The sequence below is a fragment of the Lytechinus variegatus genome, chromosome 3, assembly GCF_018143015.1.
Source record: "Lytechinus variegatus isolate NC3 chromosome 3, Lvar_3.0, whole genome shotgun sequence".
Classification (NCBI taxonomy): domain Eukaryota; kingdom Metazoa; phylum Echinodermata; class Echinoidea; order Temnopleuroida; family Toxopneustidae; genus Lytechinus; species Lytechinus variegatus.
The window spans coordinates 64,406,875-64,424,468 of NC_054742.1; the positions used below are offsets into that span (position 1 = coordinate 64,406,875).

Here is a 17,594-nt window from a genome sequence, read left to right on the forward strand (position 1 = left end):
AATTTACAATCACTTGACTTATAATAAATATTTCTCAATATACACGATGTTAAATAGTAGTAATGAAAAAAAATGCATATAAAATGGGGATTAAAGTAAGGGGACAAATTTTTACTACAAGATGGGAAATACATCTGAGATTACAGCAATACATACTATGATGAAATCAAAGGACGTCATTTCAAGTGCAGTCAAGACCCTTGGACAAGACTGCAATTTGGGTTTATTACCTCACTGGGTTTGAAAACAAGCCAGGTGGGTGTTTCATAAAGCTGTTCGTTAGGTAAGAACGACTTTAAGAACGACCGGTGACCCTTTCTTGGTAAATGGTACACACCATAGGTGATGGTTAAGCGCGTAAGAAAGGATCACCAGTCCTTCTTAAAGTCGCTCTTATCTTACGAACAGCTTTATGAAACGGCCTCCTGTTCTAACTTGTCCTGGGGCCCGTTTCATAAAGCTGTTCGTAAGTTGAGCGACTTTAAGAACGACTGGTGATCCTTTCGTATGCGCTTAACCCTCGTCATTTGCCACAAGAAAGGATCACCAGTCGCTCTTAACTTACAAACAGCTTTATGAAACGGTCACCAGGACAAGTTAAGGTCCTATTATATGCTGTATTCACTATATGTGACCAGCCACCCAAAACCAACCATAAGTTGCCAGGAAAGGTTCTCTGTAAATATCCAAATTCGTTGACTGGTCTCCAAAAAGTAACAAGTGGAATGCCTCTGGCCGTCTCACCTGCATCACGCAGTTCAATATAGCAGCAGTGCTGACTTTGAAAACTACTCTAACTCGCACAGGATGTTCAGTGATACTTGATTGCTCTTATGTCAACTTTTATGAACTAGACCAATAAACTTACAGAGATATGATGGTTATTCAACAAAAAACCCCAACATGGCCAAAGTTCATTGACCTTACATGACCTTTGACCTTGATCATGTGACCTGAAACTCGCACAGGATGTTCAGTGATACTTGATTACTCTTATGTCCAAGTTTCATGAATCAGATCCATAAACTTTCAAAGTTATGATGGTAATTCAACAGATACACCCAATTCGGCCAATGTTCATTGACCTTTGACCTTGGTCGTGTGACCTGAAATGCACACAGGATGTTCAGTGATACTTGATTACTCTAATGTCCAAGTTTAACGAACTAGACCAATAAACTTTCAAAGTTATGATGGTAATTCAACAGATACCCCCAATTCGGCCAAAGTTCATTGACCCTAAATGACCTTTGACCTTAATCATGAGAGCTGAAACTTGCACAAAATGTTCAGTGATGCTTGATTACTATCATGTCCATGTTTCATGAATCCGATCCATACTGTCAAAGTTATGATTGGAATTCAACATATACCCCAATTCGGCCAAAGTTCATTGACCCTAAATGACCTTTGACCTTGGTCATGTGACATAAAACTCACGCAGGATGTTCAGTGATAATTGATTAACCTTATGTCCAAGTTTCATGAACTAGGTCCATATATTTTCTAAGTTATGATGACATTCAAAAACTTAACCTCAGGTTAAGATTTCGATGTTGATTCCTCCAACATGGTCTAAGTTCATTGACCCTAAATGACCTTTGACCTTGGTCATGTGACATGAAACTCTAAAAGGATGTTTAGTAATACTTGATTAACCTTATGGCCAAATTTCATGAACTAGGTCCATATACTTTCTAAGTTATGATGTCATTTCAAAAACTTAACCTCAGGTTAAGATTTGATGTTGACACCGCCGCCGCCGCCGTCGGAAAAGCGGCGCCTATAGTCTCACTCTGCTATGCAGGTGAGACAAAAATGAAAAAATTAGCCTATTTGATAGAATAATTCTTCTACATACATGTACTTTCAAACTTTATTATTTAATTTCATTTATTGGTATATACACACATCATATAAATATTGATAATTTGAAAATATAAAGTTAAATACAAGATACAAGAGTTCCTTTGACACCACTTCTTTTTCCAAATTGCTTGGAAGTTTAACCAAGAATGCACAGTTTCATGCTTGAGTGAACTCTAAACTTCCAACCTTGCCTTCTCCTTGTTCTTTGGCACTCGCACTAAATTTCTTCAACATTCAATTGAGTGATTGTTGATTAAACGATAGAGCGTCATTGATCTGGCGCTTCAGAGGCTGCTGGGCCCACAATCAATTGGGCAAAGCAAATTGTCAGAGTATTTGATTTCAAGTCAATTTCGAAAAACAAAATATGAAATTGGATTTCTTGAAATTCTTAAAATAAATTTTGGTGTCAGAGTTATTGTTGGTTTTGGGGTGGCAGCTCGCACATTACACAACCTGAAAATCTGAGCTGGGAAGTTGTCAGGGTATGACATCAGGCAAAACCACCATGAATGGTATCTCTGCCTCTAAGGCTCTTTTATTAACCAACAATTTATACATAGAAGCACCCAACTTCCCATTACTTGAAGATTCTTTGACCACACTGAAGCACTGTATTTCAAACAACAGTTCATATCTGCAGAAGAACTCATCCTGGATCCATTATCTCTTTTGTTTCTTGCCCTTTCCTTTCTTAGGTTGACAATACTTAGCCTCAAGGTTAGCAAAGAGACTGTCCATCTGCTGTTCTCGGCTCTTCTGCCTTCCCAAGATGAGTGCCTTGAGGGCGTCGTCACCGTCGCCACCAGAAGACGCCCCTCTGCCGTTCAAGCCAAGCTCCTCGGCTAACTCTTTGGCTTCTTCTGCTTCCTGGGCAGCCTATAGATTCAAGATTCGATTCAACATTTATTTTAAAAGTATTGTTCACATTTATTCATATCAGTTACAACATACTGTACTGGAGGTGACAAACATACATGGAGAAGAATTTACATTGTATGCACATTTCCAGTCAGTGCATACTTCATGGGCCCGTTTCATTAAGAGTAATAACTATGGTAACTTTGCCATTACTATAACTAGTAAATACCATGAAAACCTTGATTGCGATCAGATCTTTTAAGTACATATTTTTTTTAATGCACTTCATAAATTCAGGGACGATGGAGGCAGTAAACTAGGTAAAACTTAAAAAAATTTTTTTTGTAATTTCTGTCTTCAAATATTGTAGTTTCTACAGAAGTTTTTTGGGAATACCTTTAAAATCCAATATCATAATCGATACTCACTGTAGTTTTAGAACAAAGCATCACACACACATCTAGAATCAATTCATGTCATTGGATTCTAAAGGTAAGCTGATTTCTATCTCATTAAATACAACATGATTGGAACACAGTGAGACATACATATATTAGTGATTTGCTATTTCCGTTTCTGTTTATAAGGTAACTCCTGTATGAACTCTGCAGGACAGGTTTCTGCTGGTTTAACACCAAGCTCGTCTAAGTTAATCAGACATAGTGGCTGACCTTATAGACCTTATAGCAAGGCTCCACATTAACTTTTTTGGTGGTGGCCCGTTCGGGCCACCAAAACCTTCAAATAATTTTTTTTTGGTGGCCCATTAGTAAAGTTTGGTGGCCCGAAAAATATAAAGAAAAACATTAATTAAAAATGAATAAAACAAACTGAAATATTCTGCAGTCACTACCACGTACCACTATTCTTTGTACATCTTGTATGTAAATTGTGCTTGCTGTTATTTTGTGGTAATATATAAATTGTTCTATCATTGTGAATATGAAATGATTGAAAGAAAATAAAAGAATTGAAATAAAAGAAAAAAAATTGAGAAAAAAAAGAAAATATAAGAAAAATGAATAAGACAAAATTATCAGTTAAAATGGGGAAAATTATTATTATTATTCAGTAGAAACATGTTCTTTAATCAGGCATATTCAATGGGAAGGGGTATAAATGGTTTAATCACTGTAAAAAAAATGACAGAAAAAAATAAGAAAACGGCAAGTTATCTGGAAAAAACAGTGAGAAAATTCCTTCCCTATTTTTGACAAAATGATGGAAAAAATTCACATTTCATATCAATAAAATGCCTTCCCAAGTATTTACTTCCTTAAGAGTGGTTTAAGAAGTCATTTATAAACAAGAAAGAAAGTAGCTGTCTTTTCAAGACAGCTTCGAAAATAAACCAAATATCAACATACATACAAATGCACATGTGGGACTGTGATGTACTCACCTATGTGTTTTATGTGTATTAATGCATTTGGAAATCGGTCTTTTTGAGTCAAAATAGAGGTCATAATTCCTCCTTTTAATGCTTGCGAATTATCAGGTTTCAGTAATATGGACTGTAGAAGGGCATGTCATTGGTGTAAAATGTGACTTTGACGTAGATTTTCAAAGTTCTGGGGAAGATTTCTTAGCAGTAACATTTCGCATCGCAGCTCCCTGAGTCTGAATAGTCTGCTAGCGCACAGCCAGCTGCAGTGGTTTCACGCATGCAAAGCTCAGCCAGACAGCCGGCTGAATAATAGTTACTGTATGCTAGCGGTAGGCCTACATACTGTCATGACTGTGCAATCTTTGTGTGTGTGTATTTGTGTGTAGATTGACAAAAAAGGCGCATGACGAATTGACTTGCAATTTGAACTGTAGAAAGTTGATAAATGTATGCAAAATCGGGAGAAAAATTGAAAAATTGGGCTACTTTGAAAATTATTGGTTGCCCGATTCGGGCCACCAAAACTTAACATTTTTTTCAATAATGGTTGCCCGAGATTAATTTTTGGTGGCCCCGGGCCACCGCTAATGTCGAGCCTTGCCTTACAGTATTCTTGGGTCTTGTTATCAAAGTGGAAACAATGGCAGAGCGGATAACCTCTTTCGAACTTGCAACCTCTTAACCATAAGTCCAATGCTCTAACCACAACACCACACAACATCAAATAGCCTATTCCACTTACTCTTTTCTGTCTTGCTTTCTGTTTCTTCTTTGAAACCTTGTCAAATTCTTCAAACACGGGTACTTCTCCTTTCTTGATCAACCCCTTCAAGATCTTGGTAAACCTAGGAACGTCTTCCTCTCGACTGCACATGACATTATCAAGTATCTCCTCCATGTCCCCTTCAAATTCAACATATGCTGCTTTCAAATCGTCAAGCTCCTCAGCAGAACCTGTAATATACAGGATGAAGAACAGTTGAAGAACAAGTTACACTAATACCATTTTGTAAAAGTACTTTAAATATGATCTTGATTATCAGTATTGATTGGATTGAAATGATTCACATATTGACCATTAGTATATAAGTTATATATATTGTTTAATATTAGTTCTACAATGCATTTCAAATTAATTGCCATGGATTCTGACATTTCTATTCTTTGTTGTTCATATCCCTAAATATCTTGTACAGTACATTCTTTCTTACATCTAACCCTTTTCTTAGCACTTTGAAACACATGTATAATATATAAAGTGCTTTATAAATTTTGTGCATTATTATCATCATTATTATGATTTATACCACAATTTTATACCACAGATTTTGGTATTGTTCAGTTTGAATTGGTTTTGGTGGGGAGGATCTCAAGATCATCATCAAAAGGAGGAAACACCAAGCTGAAATAGGCTTCAACAGTTCAGATGCCAGCAAATCATCAAAGCTTTATAAATTTCAATGAGCAAGAATATCTTTCTGATTCTTAAAGTTGTTTTAGACATTGCATTTTGAATGATGAGATTTTATTGCAACCTCTCCCCGATTTCATTTTCATAGTGTTTCTCGTGTGAAGTTAAGATGATCGACAGAGGCACGACATAAGGAGTTATCAATAATGCGATCATTGTCGTCCTTCTCAACCCAACTCGGTGATAGACCTCAGTTTAGCAGTAATTTCACACTCTCAACATCAACACTGGACCTGAAATCACCCATTGTCCGGGTCGATTTATCACGCAATTAAACCATTTCTTCATGAAGTCTTTATAAAGTTTACACTTCAAATGCTATTTCATATTTGCTTACCCTGTTCAGAGAATCAGCCCTACTTTATGAACAAATCCTTTTACATAAATGCACATACCAGTATTAAGAAACATGGTAAAATATATAGGTTTATGTATCAGCTGATTAGTGTGGAAAAAATAGATGTCATATACACACACAAATACAGACTATTATTGACCCCAAAAAAGGAATCAATGGCATGAGAAATTCTTTTCTCTTAAAAAAAAATCACTTTTACTCAGAAAAAAACCCAGACAGGGCATAGAATGGGTGAGAGAATACTTCTATAGCAGTCATTACTTGGGAACAAAAGCATTTTAAATGGTTATGCAATGAGCCAGATGTGTTGCTAAGTCATTTGCATAAATTATCTTTTATTAGGTATACTTGAAGCCCCCATTCATATAGCAGGGAGTTGTTAGGAAGGAGCTTTAACTCCTGTAATCTATGCAAAATGAATTGATGGGTTCTAAAGCATAACAATGGGATTCTTAACATTCCACTTGGCTTAGAGCCTCCATGCACGCATATAGTTCTTCTGCTGAGGTGATTTTGGGGAACCCCTGTACCTAGTTTCGAATTTATAAAATATATTGGTTAAATTGCAATATGAATTATAAATATAAAGCTCATGAATGATTTGCGTCAGAAAAAAATAGGACCAAACAAATTCTCAAACTTAATAGCACAATGCTCTTCTCATACCGGTAATTTGTGTACTAGAGACGATCAAAGGAAAATTTGATTCTTTTAAAAAATTCAATATTTGATTCCAGTCATTCGAAGACATTTTAATGTCCAGTCATTTAATCAATGATTTATAATCTTCGATACAATACACTTTGCTTGTGCTTCTTTCCATGTGTATTTTAAAATCATTTTTGCAGTTGAAATAGTATGAAATTGCAAAAGTTTGCGTTCACTCATGAGATTCACGACACATTTGACTATTGTTGACTATGGAAAAGAAATTATTAAAAGGGACAGCAAAGAGCTGCCCAGATACAATGTTCTGATACGGGAGTTTGAGTTTTAAACAATTATTATTCATGCCTTCTATTATCTAACCAGCTGGTCAACAAATGCAGATAAGCGCGTAATTTATTATTTAACCCTATACATTGTAGTGTTGAGCATGGGGTAAAAGGAAAGCAGCAAGATTTCTCTCCTTTTAACTCCCTGGTTAAGGCCTGGTCACACCGCCCGAGCATTGTTGGAGCGATCGTGGAGCGGTAGGGAGGGTGGGTCAAATTTCGCTCACAAAATTGGGGAAAAAATCGAAAAAAACCCCAAAAACAATCGAAATCGAAAATGGTAAATGGTAGCAAGTGGTGATGATTTTTCTCTCTCCGCTCCACGACCACTCCAACAATGCTCGGGCGGTGTGACCAGGTCTTTACAAATTACCTTTAAAAGAAACACAGCACCCAAACCCAATTAGGGTCATATAGAGAGACATAGAGAAGAGAAAAACAAAAGAGAATATGCAAAAGAGGGGGAGAAGAGGGGATGGATAATAGAAGTTGGGAAGGGGTCGGCAGGTATGATATAGTATATACCTCTATATTTCTCTTCAAATTCTTGGATGTCTCGTACTTCCACCTTCTTAAAGAGTATCCTCCAGTAAGCATCCCAATCCTTTTGCTGGTCTGTATCAATTTCATCATCGACTTCACCTGAAACAAAGGTGTCAATGCATCATCAGAAATTATGAAATGAGCTGCAGTCGAACATGATTCAATTTATTCATCATTTCCTTTGATTGTTTGAAACTGGGAGATCAACCTCATCTTTATGTTCGAGCATTAAAATCCCTCATAGATGCGAGGCATCATGCGGTATTGCAGTAAAACCATGTTACCTACTAACACTGATACTAGATGTTGAGACTGACTTCATAAAAATCTTATGCAAGAGGTTCAAACTTCACTACAAATTTGTTCATTATCCAGCTTTAATGCCAATTGGTAACTAAATTTTAAACTATTATTTTTTTCTCAAACCAAAAAGCATGATATAGGTGCGAGTCTTAAAAAATATCAAAGTCTGATAGAAAAACAATAAAGTACATAAACCTAAACTATTTTTGCATGTTTTGCATCTGTACGTAACCAAAGTGACTCATGCAAAGTTTGGTGAAAACAACACAGATTTAATTTTAACTGTCTGTGGAATGTCCTTAAAATACCAACTCTGAACTGTGCTTAAGTGACAAGTCAATGGGGGAAAAGTAAGCACATTTCGAAACTTGCCCGGCTTGGCATAATGATCATGTGCAATGATTCACTGCCTACCAAGTTTGCGCAAAGACAATTACGAGCAGTGGACCAGTGTTACATAAACTGCATCAGTATGTCTGCCATGATTTGTCTTGGAGAAGAGAGAGAACTTGGATTGGACCGAGAACCAAGGGTTTCTTTGAAACATAAATTTGTGATGTGGTGTGCAAAGTTTGTGGTGAAAATAATGAGACCTGTTAAAAGTCTATGACTTAGGATTTATTGAAAACACCAAGTAAATCACACTAAACCAACGGGCCTGCATGATGGACAGATTATAAGGTGCAAGTTAATCAGCCTTTTGCAAATTCCGTGAAGACTCTAATTCTCACATGTTATGAGATTTTTGCTGATTTATCTATCCTCTTAAAGAAACATTGATTATTACCTGATTCATCATAAAGATTTCTCCTAGATTTGTCTGAAAGGACTGTGTAGACTCTGGACAATGTTTGAAATTTGACCGTTGCTTCTTCTTTATCCTCTTCAGCTGCCCGGTCGGGATGGACTTTTAAGGATTGTTTGTAGTATCCTTTCTTGACTGTATAGAAAACAAAACTGGGAATAATAAATAATGTGAGCACATATTTTTATCAAACCTTAATCTTTTTTCAATTTTAATTGGAACATAATGGAACTTTTGCTGATTTCATTGACGAGTGGATACCATGCGCGACCCCCAAAACACGTAAAAAGGATGTCTTTTTCAAGATAGGGCATGTTACGTACGTAAATATAATAAGGATGTCAAAAACACTAAAATAATGAAAAAGGGTATCTATTTCACAAGGAAATTTACATGTTTAGGGTCAAATTTGCTAGGGTATAAACAATCAAGACTAAAATGTTTTGTAAAGGATGTACAACAACATACTTTTTGCCCCAGGAGTCAACACTACTGCATGTGTTTAGACTATGATTAGCGCAAGTTGGGCTACAGGTACTAAACCCCAAAGATGTAGGTAAAGGTAAAACCGACGTCCATGTTTGAAATATCGCTGTACAAATCAGGGAATATTTGCCAATAGTATCGTTTTGTTTCAATACTTGTTAAGGGCACTCATTCAATGAATAAGGTTATGATATAACCTTGTTCTCAGTTACATCTCCATGTGGCAAAATAAGGGTGGCAATTTTTGCTTATTTTCTCTTTTTCTATGGGACAAACACTTTATTTTCTTACCATGTCAGTTTCTGATACAGCTATTTATCATATAACTTGGCTCTTATATAAATTTGATTCTTTTATTTTCTCTGAATTAAAAATAGAGATTGAAAAATGAAAATTCCCTTGCCATATTACTTTCCACCAATAGAGGGTGTACACAAAAATATGCCCAAAATTCAAGTTTTTGAGCGCTCTGGTGAATACGAAAATTATTCCCAAGTTTCTAATGAAAATATATTGCAACTGTATGGAAATTAGTCATTTTGGTCACAAAAGTGATATTTTATTGATTTTTTAAGTGTGTGCTCAATACAACATTGGCATACCATGGTCCTACCCACTCATTCAATGAACAAGGTTATGATAACCTTGTTCTCACTTATATCTCCATGTGTGGCAAAATAAGGGTGGCAATGTTTGGCTTATTTTCTCTTTTTCTTTGGGGCAAATGCTTGATTTTTTTACACTGACAGTTTCCATTACACCTATTATTCATACAACTTGACTCTTATTTAAATTTGATTCTTTAAATTATTTTTTTCTTAATCAAAAATAGAGATCAAAAAATGAAAATTTTCTTGCCATATTACTTTCCACCAATAGAGGGCGTACAAAAAAATATGCCCAAAATTCAAGTTTTTGAGTGCTCTGGTGAATACAAAAATTATTCCCAAGTTACTAATGAAAAATAAATTGCAACTGTATAGAAATTAGTAATTTTGGTCACAAAAGTGATATTTTAATGATTTTTTAAAGTGTGTGCTCTGTACAACATTGGCATACCATAGTCCTACCTGTAGATTCCCCACAGGCAGGGTGGTAGCAGTGAACAAGTGGTCCTACCTGTAGATTCTCCACAGGCAGGATGGTAGCAGTGAACAAGTGGTTAAGGGTAGGGTTTTACATGGCAATACTTGTTAAGGGGGCATTTTCAGAATATGGAAATTACGTGTTAAGGGTGCTTTTCGAGACCCTATGGTCACTGCAACCATCCTGCCTGTGGGAATCTACAGGTAGGACTATGGCATGCCAATGCTGTACATACCACATACAAATCATTGAAAAATCACTTTTGTGACCAAAATTACTAATTTCCTTACATAGTTGCAATTGATTTATCATTAGTAACTTGGGAATGAATTTGTATTCACCAGAGCGCTCAAAAAACTTGAATTTTGGGCATATTTTTGTGTACGCTCTCTATTGGTGGAAAGTAATATGGCAAGAAAATGTTCATTTTCAATCTGTTTTTAATTAAGAAAAATTAATTTAAAGAATTAAATTTACATAAGAGCCAAGGTATATGATGAATAGCTGTTATGAAAACTGACAGTGTAAGAAAATCGAGCATTTGTCTCATAGAAAAATAGAAAATAAGCCAAACATTGCCACCCTTATTTTGCCACACATGGAGATGTAACTGAGAACAAGATTAAATAGATCTAACCTTGTTCATTAAATGAGTGGAAAATACATGTTAGGGTGCTTTTTAGAATCTCATGGTCGCGCATGTTATCCACTCGTGAATGGAAGTGGCCCCCTGGGACGAGATCGTCTCTGTAAAATGGATTATTATGGACCTCAAAGTACACAATGTAAGTTTTAAATGTAATAATTTTGCATAGACAATAGAATAAAACGTTTTCCTTTTTTAAAAAGTTTTTAAGTACATGTTTTTGTCAAAATGTAGTAATTGATCTCGCCAATTTAATGCATTTAATCTAATTTAAAGTGACAGATACGAGAATGTCTTATTCTCGAAACGGAATAGCTACAATACAAACAAGGGAGTTAATTAAAAAATTTATAGGGTAGGCAGGACAACAAGAATTTCAAAATGTGTTTGTTGTCCCCAAGAATTATATAAAAAAAATTCTTAATATCTAATTTGTCATGTGAAACCACTTAAAACTTACGTAAAATTCATTTAAACTGCAAAAAATAGCAATTTCATTGCTCCAACATGGTTCGAAAAAGTCATAGACATCGCGGGTCCCTGTTAATGCACTGTCCTTACTATCGATAGTTTAAACGATCACGATGTGCTCGCTAACTGCGCGCGCCCGTCGGCGTCTGCTAGCCGTCCTCTGCTGTGACTCTCAAATAGCCCCGCATGTGCGATTTTTAGTCAGATCGTCCCATATGCTGTTTTTCATGTTAGTGCATAGATGCGTGCGCGTTTTTTGCGGACGCAGATCATGTACCCATCTCCGTCGTCTGCTACGGCTCTCTATATCAGTCCCAACTTGTGAAATGTGTTTTCTGGTGTATTTTCATTTGGTCTACATGCAGTTTGCCCACTTGTCATTTGGTCTAATGCCAAATGGGCTAAACCCATTTGGTCTACTTAATTGCCATTTGGTCTACACTTGGTCTAATTCTCATTTAGTGAAATCTCCAGTTGGTCTAATTTCAGCATAACCTACATAATTATATATTTTTTTACTTTGTCAAATACTGGTACATAAAATTGGCTTTATATCGTGCAATTCCACATTGTAAATATGTATATTCATTTGGTTCACATGCAATTTGCCCACTTCTCATTTAGTCTAATGCCGAATGGGCTAAACCCATTTGGTCTACACTTGGTCTAATTCTCATTTTGTGAAATGTCCATTGGTCTAATTTCAACACAACCTAGGCTACTTAATTATACTTTTTTAACTTATATGTATTTTATAGTCTTTATACATATACCAAATGGGCTTGACCCATTTGGTTTAAAAAAAAATTCTAATTGCCATTTGGTCTACACTTTGTCTAATTTACATTTGGTCTACACTACACTTGATCTAATTTTGAGTCCAGTCCAGGGTCTAATTTCAACATGACCTACATCATTATGATTTTATACTTTGTGAAATATATATTTATTCTTTATATCATTTCATTTCACCTTATAGTTTTAGCATTGGTTTCCAAATAAATAATACTTGAACAGTGGCATAATCATGATAATGGAGCCAAAAGTTTTGAAAGGTGTATCGGGTAAATTTATAAAGTTGTAAGCAGAAGCAAACAACAAAAAATGTTGAAGCGGGGGGGGGGGGGGTGTTAATTAATTTCCTTTTATTTTCCAATGCCAGATCAATCTTTGTTTTTGCTTGCTAAATTTTAAAAAATGATATGTTCTGTTCTCTCTACAATTTTTACTAATGATCCTTTTTTTACTTATTTTTCTTCAGACACATTCGCACCCGAACCGACTCTACAAGGGAAGAGAAGGAATTATTGAGAACCCCTTGAGAATATACAGGTCAAGGGCTGGAATAGTATACAGGGGCACTTCCTGGGAGTTTAATTTCATTTTAATTATGTGTTTTCAGGATTTTTTTTTGGGGATATCTAACATTGCAGTGAAAATTATTGCCCCTGCTGATAGTTTTTCAGCTGTGCATGCCCCTCCTTAATTTCAGTGAATAAGGTGTGGCACTGCCCTTTATGATTCATTTTGAATTTTAATGGGCTCCAAAATGCAGGAATTTATAAATGATAGCATAATCTTATTTTGATAAAGCATTTTACTTAACGGGGGGGGGGGGTGAATTTGACTACTAAACCAGCCCCCCCATGATGTCAATTGTCAAGGATTAAATTTTTGGGAAAAAAAGCATATATAAATAGATATATATTATTGCATATCAGAATATTATTTTTTCTTGATGTTTTCTCAATAACTCTAAGCTGTTATTGATGAATTCTTTCTTGAAACAAAAATAAGCAATTTATCCAAACATGTCAGTTTCATTTTGTAGACATATGCATGGCATTTACCAATTCAGAATATAAGGTATGCAATCTTTCATAAATGTTGATCTTTATCACTGGTGGATCTGGGGGAGGGCACATCTAGTTCAACCCCCCCCCCCCTTTGAGAGCTACAGTCAAGATGTAATGAAAATATGCAATTTTCATCAAAGAATGCCCCCCCCCCCCCCGTAAGGCCCTTTTTTGCTTGACAAATTTTCATCCTGAAAATGTGCCCCCCCCCAGGATAAATCCTGGATCCACCACCTCTGGTTTTGATTAAGTTTACATGTATTTTCATTTTGAAAGATAAAAATTCCTAGAGATTATTAAACAGCATGATTTACACTGAGCATTTCATACACTTTGTGCAGAAGAAATATTATCTTGAGAAATTTGGTTATTAAATTATGGAAGATATCTTTTGGAAATGAAATTACTTTATTGCAGTTATGTCTTACATTGTATTGTCATTTTATTTGATAGAAATTCATTATTTTTTATAACCATGACAGTGTTATAAATTCATATTTGCTAAATTGTAATAATCGTTTTGATGTTCCTTCATCTTCATGAAAGTATGAATTCTTCAGTCTGCCCAATGAAATGGTTACAAAGGGCCTAAGCATCCCTTGTCATTTTTCAATAATTAGTTAAGTCAGTAGTCAAGTAAGGGGTCAGACAGTTTGGCTGTATTATATTTGTTTAATTGTCTTACTAGTGTCAATTTACTAAACTTTTTCTGCTTGTGATTGAACCACCAAATTGCCAGATAGTACCATTTTGTTGGGCAGACATTATATTGACTAGAGCACTTACTTTCCAAACCAACCTAAAGATAATATGATACTTCATGTATTACAGGGGTATATTGCCTCCATTCCATTGTTGGGATGTATACTATGGGCTGGGTAAAACCATCTAACTTGTCCTGGAATAATCATTCTCTATAACAAGTTCACAAACGGAGATTCCACTTCAGCAACTCTCAGTTGAACACCAACATTCCTGGCATTGGTGGGGGAAGCCAAAAATTTTAGGGGGAACCGCCAAAATCTTTTGACCCCCCCCCAAAAAAAAAGATAGTGACCAAATAATATCTTGGGGGGGACACAGGAAACAAAATTGAAAATTGACAAGCCAAAAAAAATAGAAAATAAGGTTATCAACAAAAAATTGAGGGGGATGGAATCGTCCCCTCCCCACCTCAAATTTAGGGGGATACTTCCCCCCCCCCACTTCCGCCGCCTATGATTCCTGGTGCTTGGAGATCTGCGAAAGGCATGCTATAACATCCACTTAAGTTCCATTTCCTGGCATGTTTTTTCCTCTCCTTAGTGAGCATCTCCAAGTTCATATTTTTTCAGTGTCCTTTTTTAGATTTATCAAACTCAGTTTTATTACCTGATAAAATTCTATCCCAAGAATTGAACACTTTGATCAAATTTGGAAGTTCAACTTAATGTTAGAGGAGAATGAAACCATTGGAACAAGATAGCTTGTGTGAAAACAGAAAAATCAAAGAAAGAGATCAACAAAAGTTTGAGAAAAATCGGACAAATAATGAGAAAGTTATGAGCATTTGAATATTGCGATCACTATTGCTATGGAGATAGCAAATTGGCAAAGCGACAAAGATGTGTGATGTCACTTGTGAACAACTCTCCCCATTACTTTAGTATATATTTTACTTGAATTGCCTCTTTTATCACATCTATCCATAGATCATGTGTTCTTTCTACACGAGGGCATGTAATACATATTTTTTAATACATCATGGATAAAGAGTTTGTATCATCATAAGAAAAAGCAAAAAGAGATATTTTGAGGGTATTTTTTAGTCCACCAAAGGGAAAGTTGTTCATCAGTGACATCACACATCCTTGTCGCATTGCCAATGGGAGGATATCCATAGCATTAGTGATTGCAATATTCAAATGCTCATATCTTTCTCATTATTTGTCTGATTTTTCTCAAACTTTCTTTATTCTTATTCTTTGATTTTTCTGTTTCTACACAAGCCTATTTGTTCCAAAGGTTTCATTCCCCTTTAAATAAACTGACAATATATAACTGAAAATATATAATAAAAAGCAAAATAATAATTATGAGAAAAATAATAAAGAAAAACAGTTACTCAAATCAAATTCACTCAAAACCATACACTAATGTACTCTCCTCAAAAATCAGTTCTCACTTTTAGGTATTGATCATTCATTCAGTCAATAAAATAATAAAAACAGAGACAGGAGGTCCTCCTCAAAATAAACACAAACACAGTGTCTCACATACACACTACACATTAAGAGTAAAATCAGTTTGTATCTTTCGTGGGATTTGTTTTTATGTAAATCTGGATTCTTCTTGTTAGTAGGGCCTTAGCCCTTAGGTCACTCTGACTTGAACTTAAAACTTCCAATCTCAAGAAGGCAAGATATCTCAGTAGATAGTCATTGTCAAGATGTTTAGGAGTTCAATCTGGTGGTGAGGTTATTCATGATGGCATCTGATATTCTGGCAGAAAGAATGAGAAATAAAAAAGTGCATAAATACAATTATTTATTTTTTCAATGCAAATTAAATTAACGAGTCATTCAAGATATGTGTATATTTTTAGAGGGGGGGGGGGGGTGATGGCATGACAAGTTTTTAGTCCAAATTATTTTTATCTTCATTTTTTTCCACTTTGTATTACCATTTATTCAAAAATTGCAATAAACATATTAATAAATGAGTTTTAATCTAGTTGGCAAAAGAAAAACCAGTGGCGGCGGCAGTGCAAAGTAAAGGCCAGTAAAAAGCAGTAAAGCACTGTGTCTGAGTGACTGACACCACGCCACGGCACTGACAGTGAGGTGAATGTTCATTTTCCAGTGCATGCACATTATTGCCCCATCATATTCACTCGTTTTCAGAAAATATTTAGTTATTCCTCATATGACCATGATTATCTCCTTTATGTCATTACTCTGGTGTTTATTCATGATTTTAAATTCAGGAAATCATTTAGCAAACAAAGAAAACAAAGCATTTCTTGACTGTGATTCCGTGTGATTCAAGTTCTATTTCATTTCTGTGTATCACACGTAAGCACGTACGTGACGTAATCTTGATCTCTAATCTGCTAATTGTTATGTTAATTAATCATCCCGTGCGCGCGATTAAAATGGCTCGAAATTCGACCAAATTCAAGGGCAGCTCAGCTTGTAAACCTCACTGAGAAGGGCTTCCACAGCCCTTGCGATTCCCCGCTGCAATTTAACTGCAAGACACAGAAAGGAAATCAATTAAAGTTTCACAATCAACGGAAAATCCAGAACCCTTCGAGACCCATTTTGCAAGAAATACAACTAAATAAGGTAAGAATTGAGAGCAACTCACGACACTTTTGACTTACCGACACTTTCATGGTTATTTTTTTAAGATTTCATGGAATTTGGGGCACGAAAATGACTTCGGTAGTTCGTCAAAGTCCTATGCATTACGATGACATATTTTTCATCGCACGGGAGGACAATCACAAAGAGAAAATATCATATTCATCCGCGCTGACAGGGGCTTAATTTTGACGATATCGCATCGCTATGCGATTTCACTCATTGACAAGCGGACGAAACTTACGTACAAATTTTGAGCACTTCGGCGACAGCGCCATCTAGTGACTACGGCCGTGCCTATATAGGGCCTATAAACAAATAGATCCTAAAATATTTTGCTCTAGCCTCAGCTTAAAAATAAAAGCTTTAAATAATATAGTTGCTTTCACTCACTCTCCGTAACGTAGCCTATTCAATTTCTAGTTCAAGTTCTAATCAACAGAACCACTCACCAAACTCGAGAGGCAAAGCTGTCGCCCCACGCTCCGCACAGGGTCAACTCACACAAGCATGGTCTCCAGAACAGTGGAGGGATCACCTAAGAGAGAGAGAGAGAGGTCGGGCTCGGGTACCGGTCGAGAGTCATGTCCCGTACCGTACCGAGGCGAAAACCATGTCGGCAAGCGCAAGCTGAACTGCACTGTCAACTTCAACTATTCTTTTCACATGCATAGAATATTTACCTTCACTTGCTGATGCTTCCTTTGAAATCTTTAGGACATCATAAAGATTTCGTGTTCCGAACATTTTATCACACATTTCTAGGAGCGCCATTTTAAAAGATTTCAATTTCTGTAGGATCGGGTAGGATTTTCTCTAATGCTTTTGTACACTACAATGTCATAACGTTATTTAACCGGAACTGATTTTCCCGCACTTTGAATTAGCGCGCGCTCTCGTGGCGCTGGCCTAGCGCTGGATGCGATGCACGCTGTGCCTCGATCGAGCTAATCTCTAGCATTTAATAGCTGCAGTTTAAAATTATAAAAAAAAACCCCAGCCAAATGAATTGAAACAAACATACATGAACAATTTGTATAAAGCTACTGACAATTGAATGATTGTGTGTGTGAAAGACGAACAGCTGTCTACCTCCCGGTCTATCAGTATCGA

The 17,594-nt window shown here is 36.0% G+C and overlaps 1 protein-coding gene across 1 annotated transcript; it reads right to left on the minus strand.

The window, feature by feature from the left end:
• Positions 1-1,809: 1,809 nt before the first annotated feature.
• Positions 1,810-17,322, minus strand: LOC121411654 (dnaJ homolog subfamily C member 9-like). The gene is made up of 5 exons (XM_041604474.1): positions 17,165-17,322; positions 8,575-8,727; positions 7,467-7,583; positions 4,860-5,071; positions 1,810-2,748 (listed from the first exon to the last, which is right to left on the minus strand). The coding sequence occupies exons 1-5, from the start codon at positions 17,253-17,255 to the stop codon at positions 2,533-2,535; spliced, it is 789 nt and encodes a 262-aa protein (XP_041460408.1). The 5' UTR covers positions 17,256-17,322; the 3' UTR covers positions 1,810-2,532.
• Between the last annotated feature and the right edge of the window lie 272 nt (positions 17,323-17,594).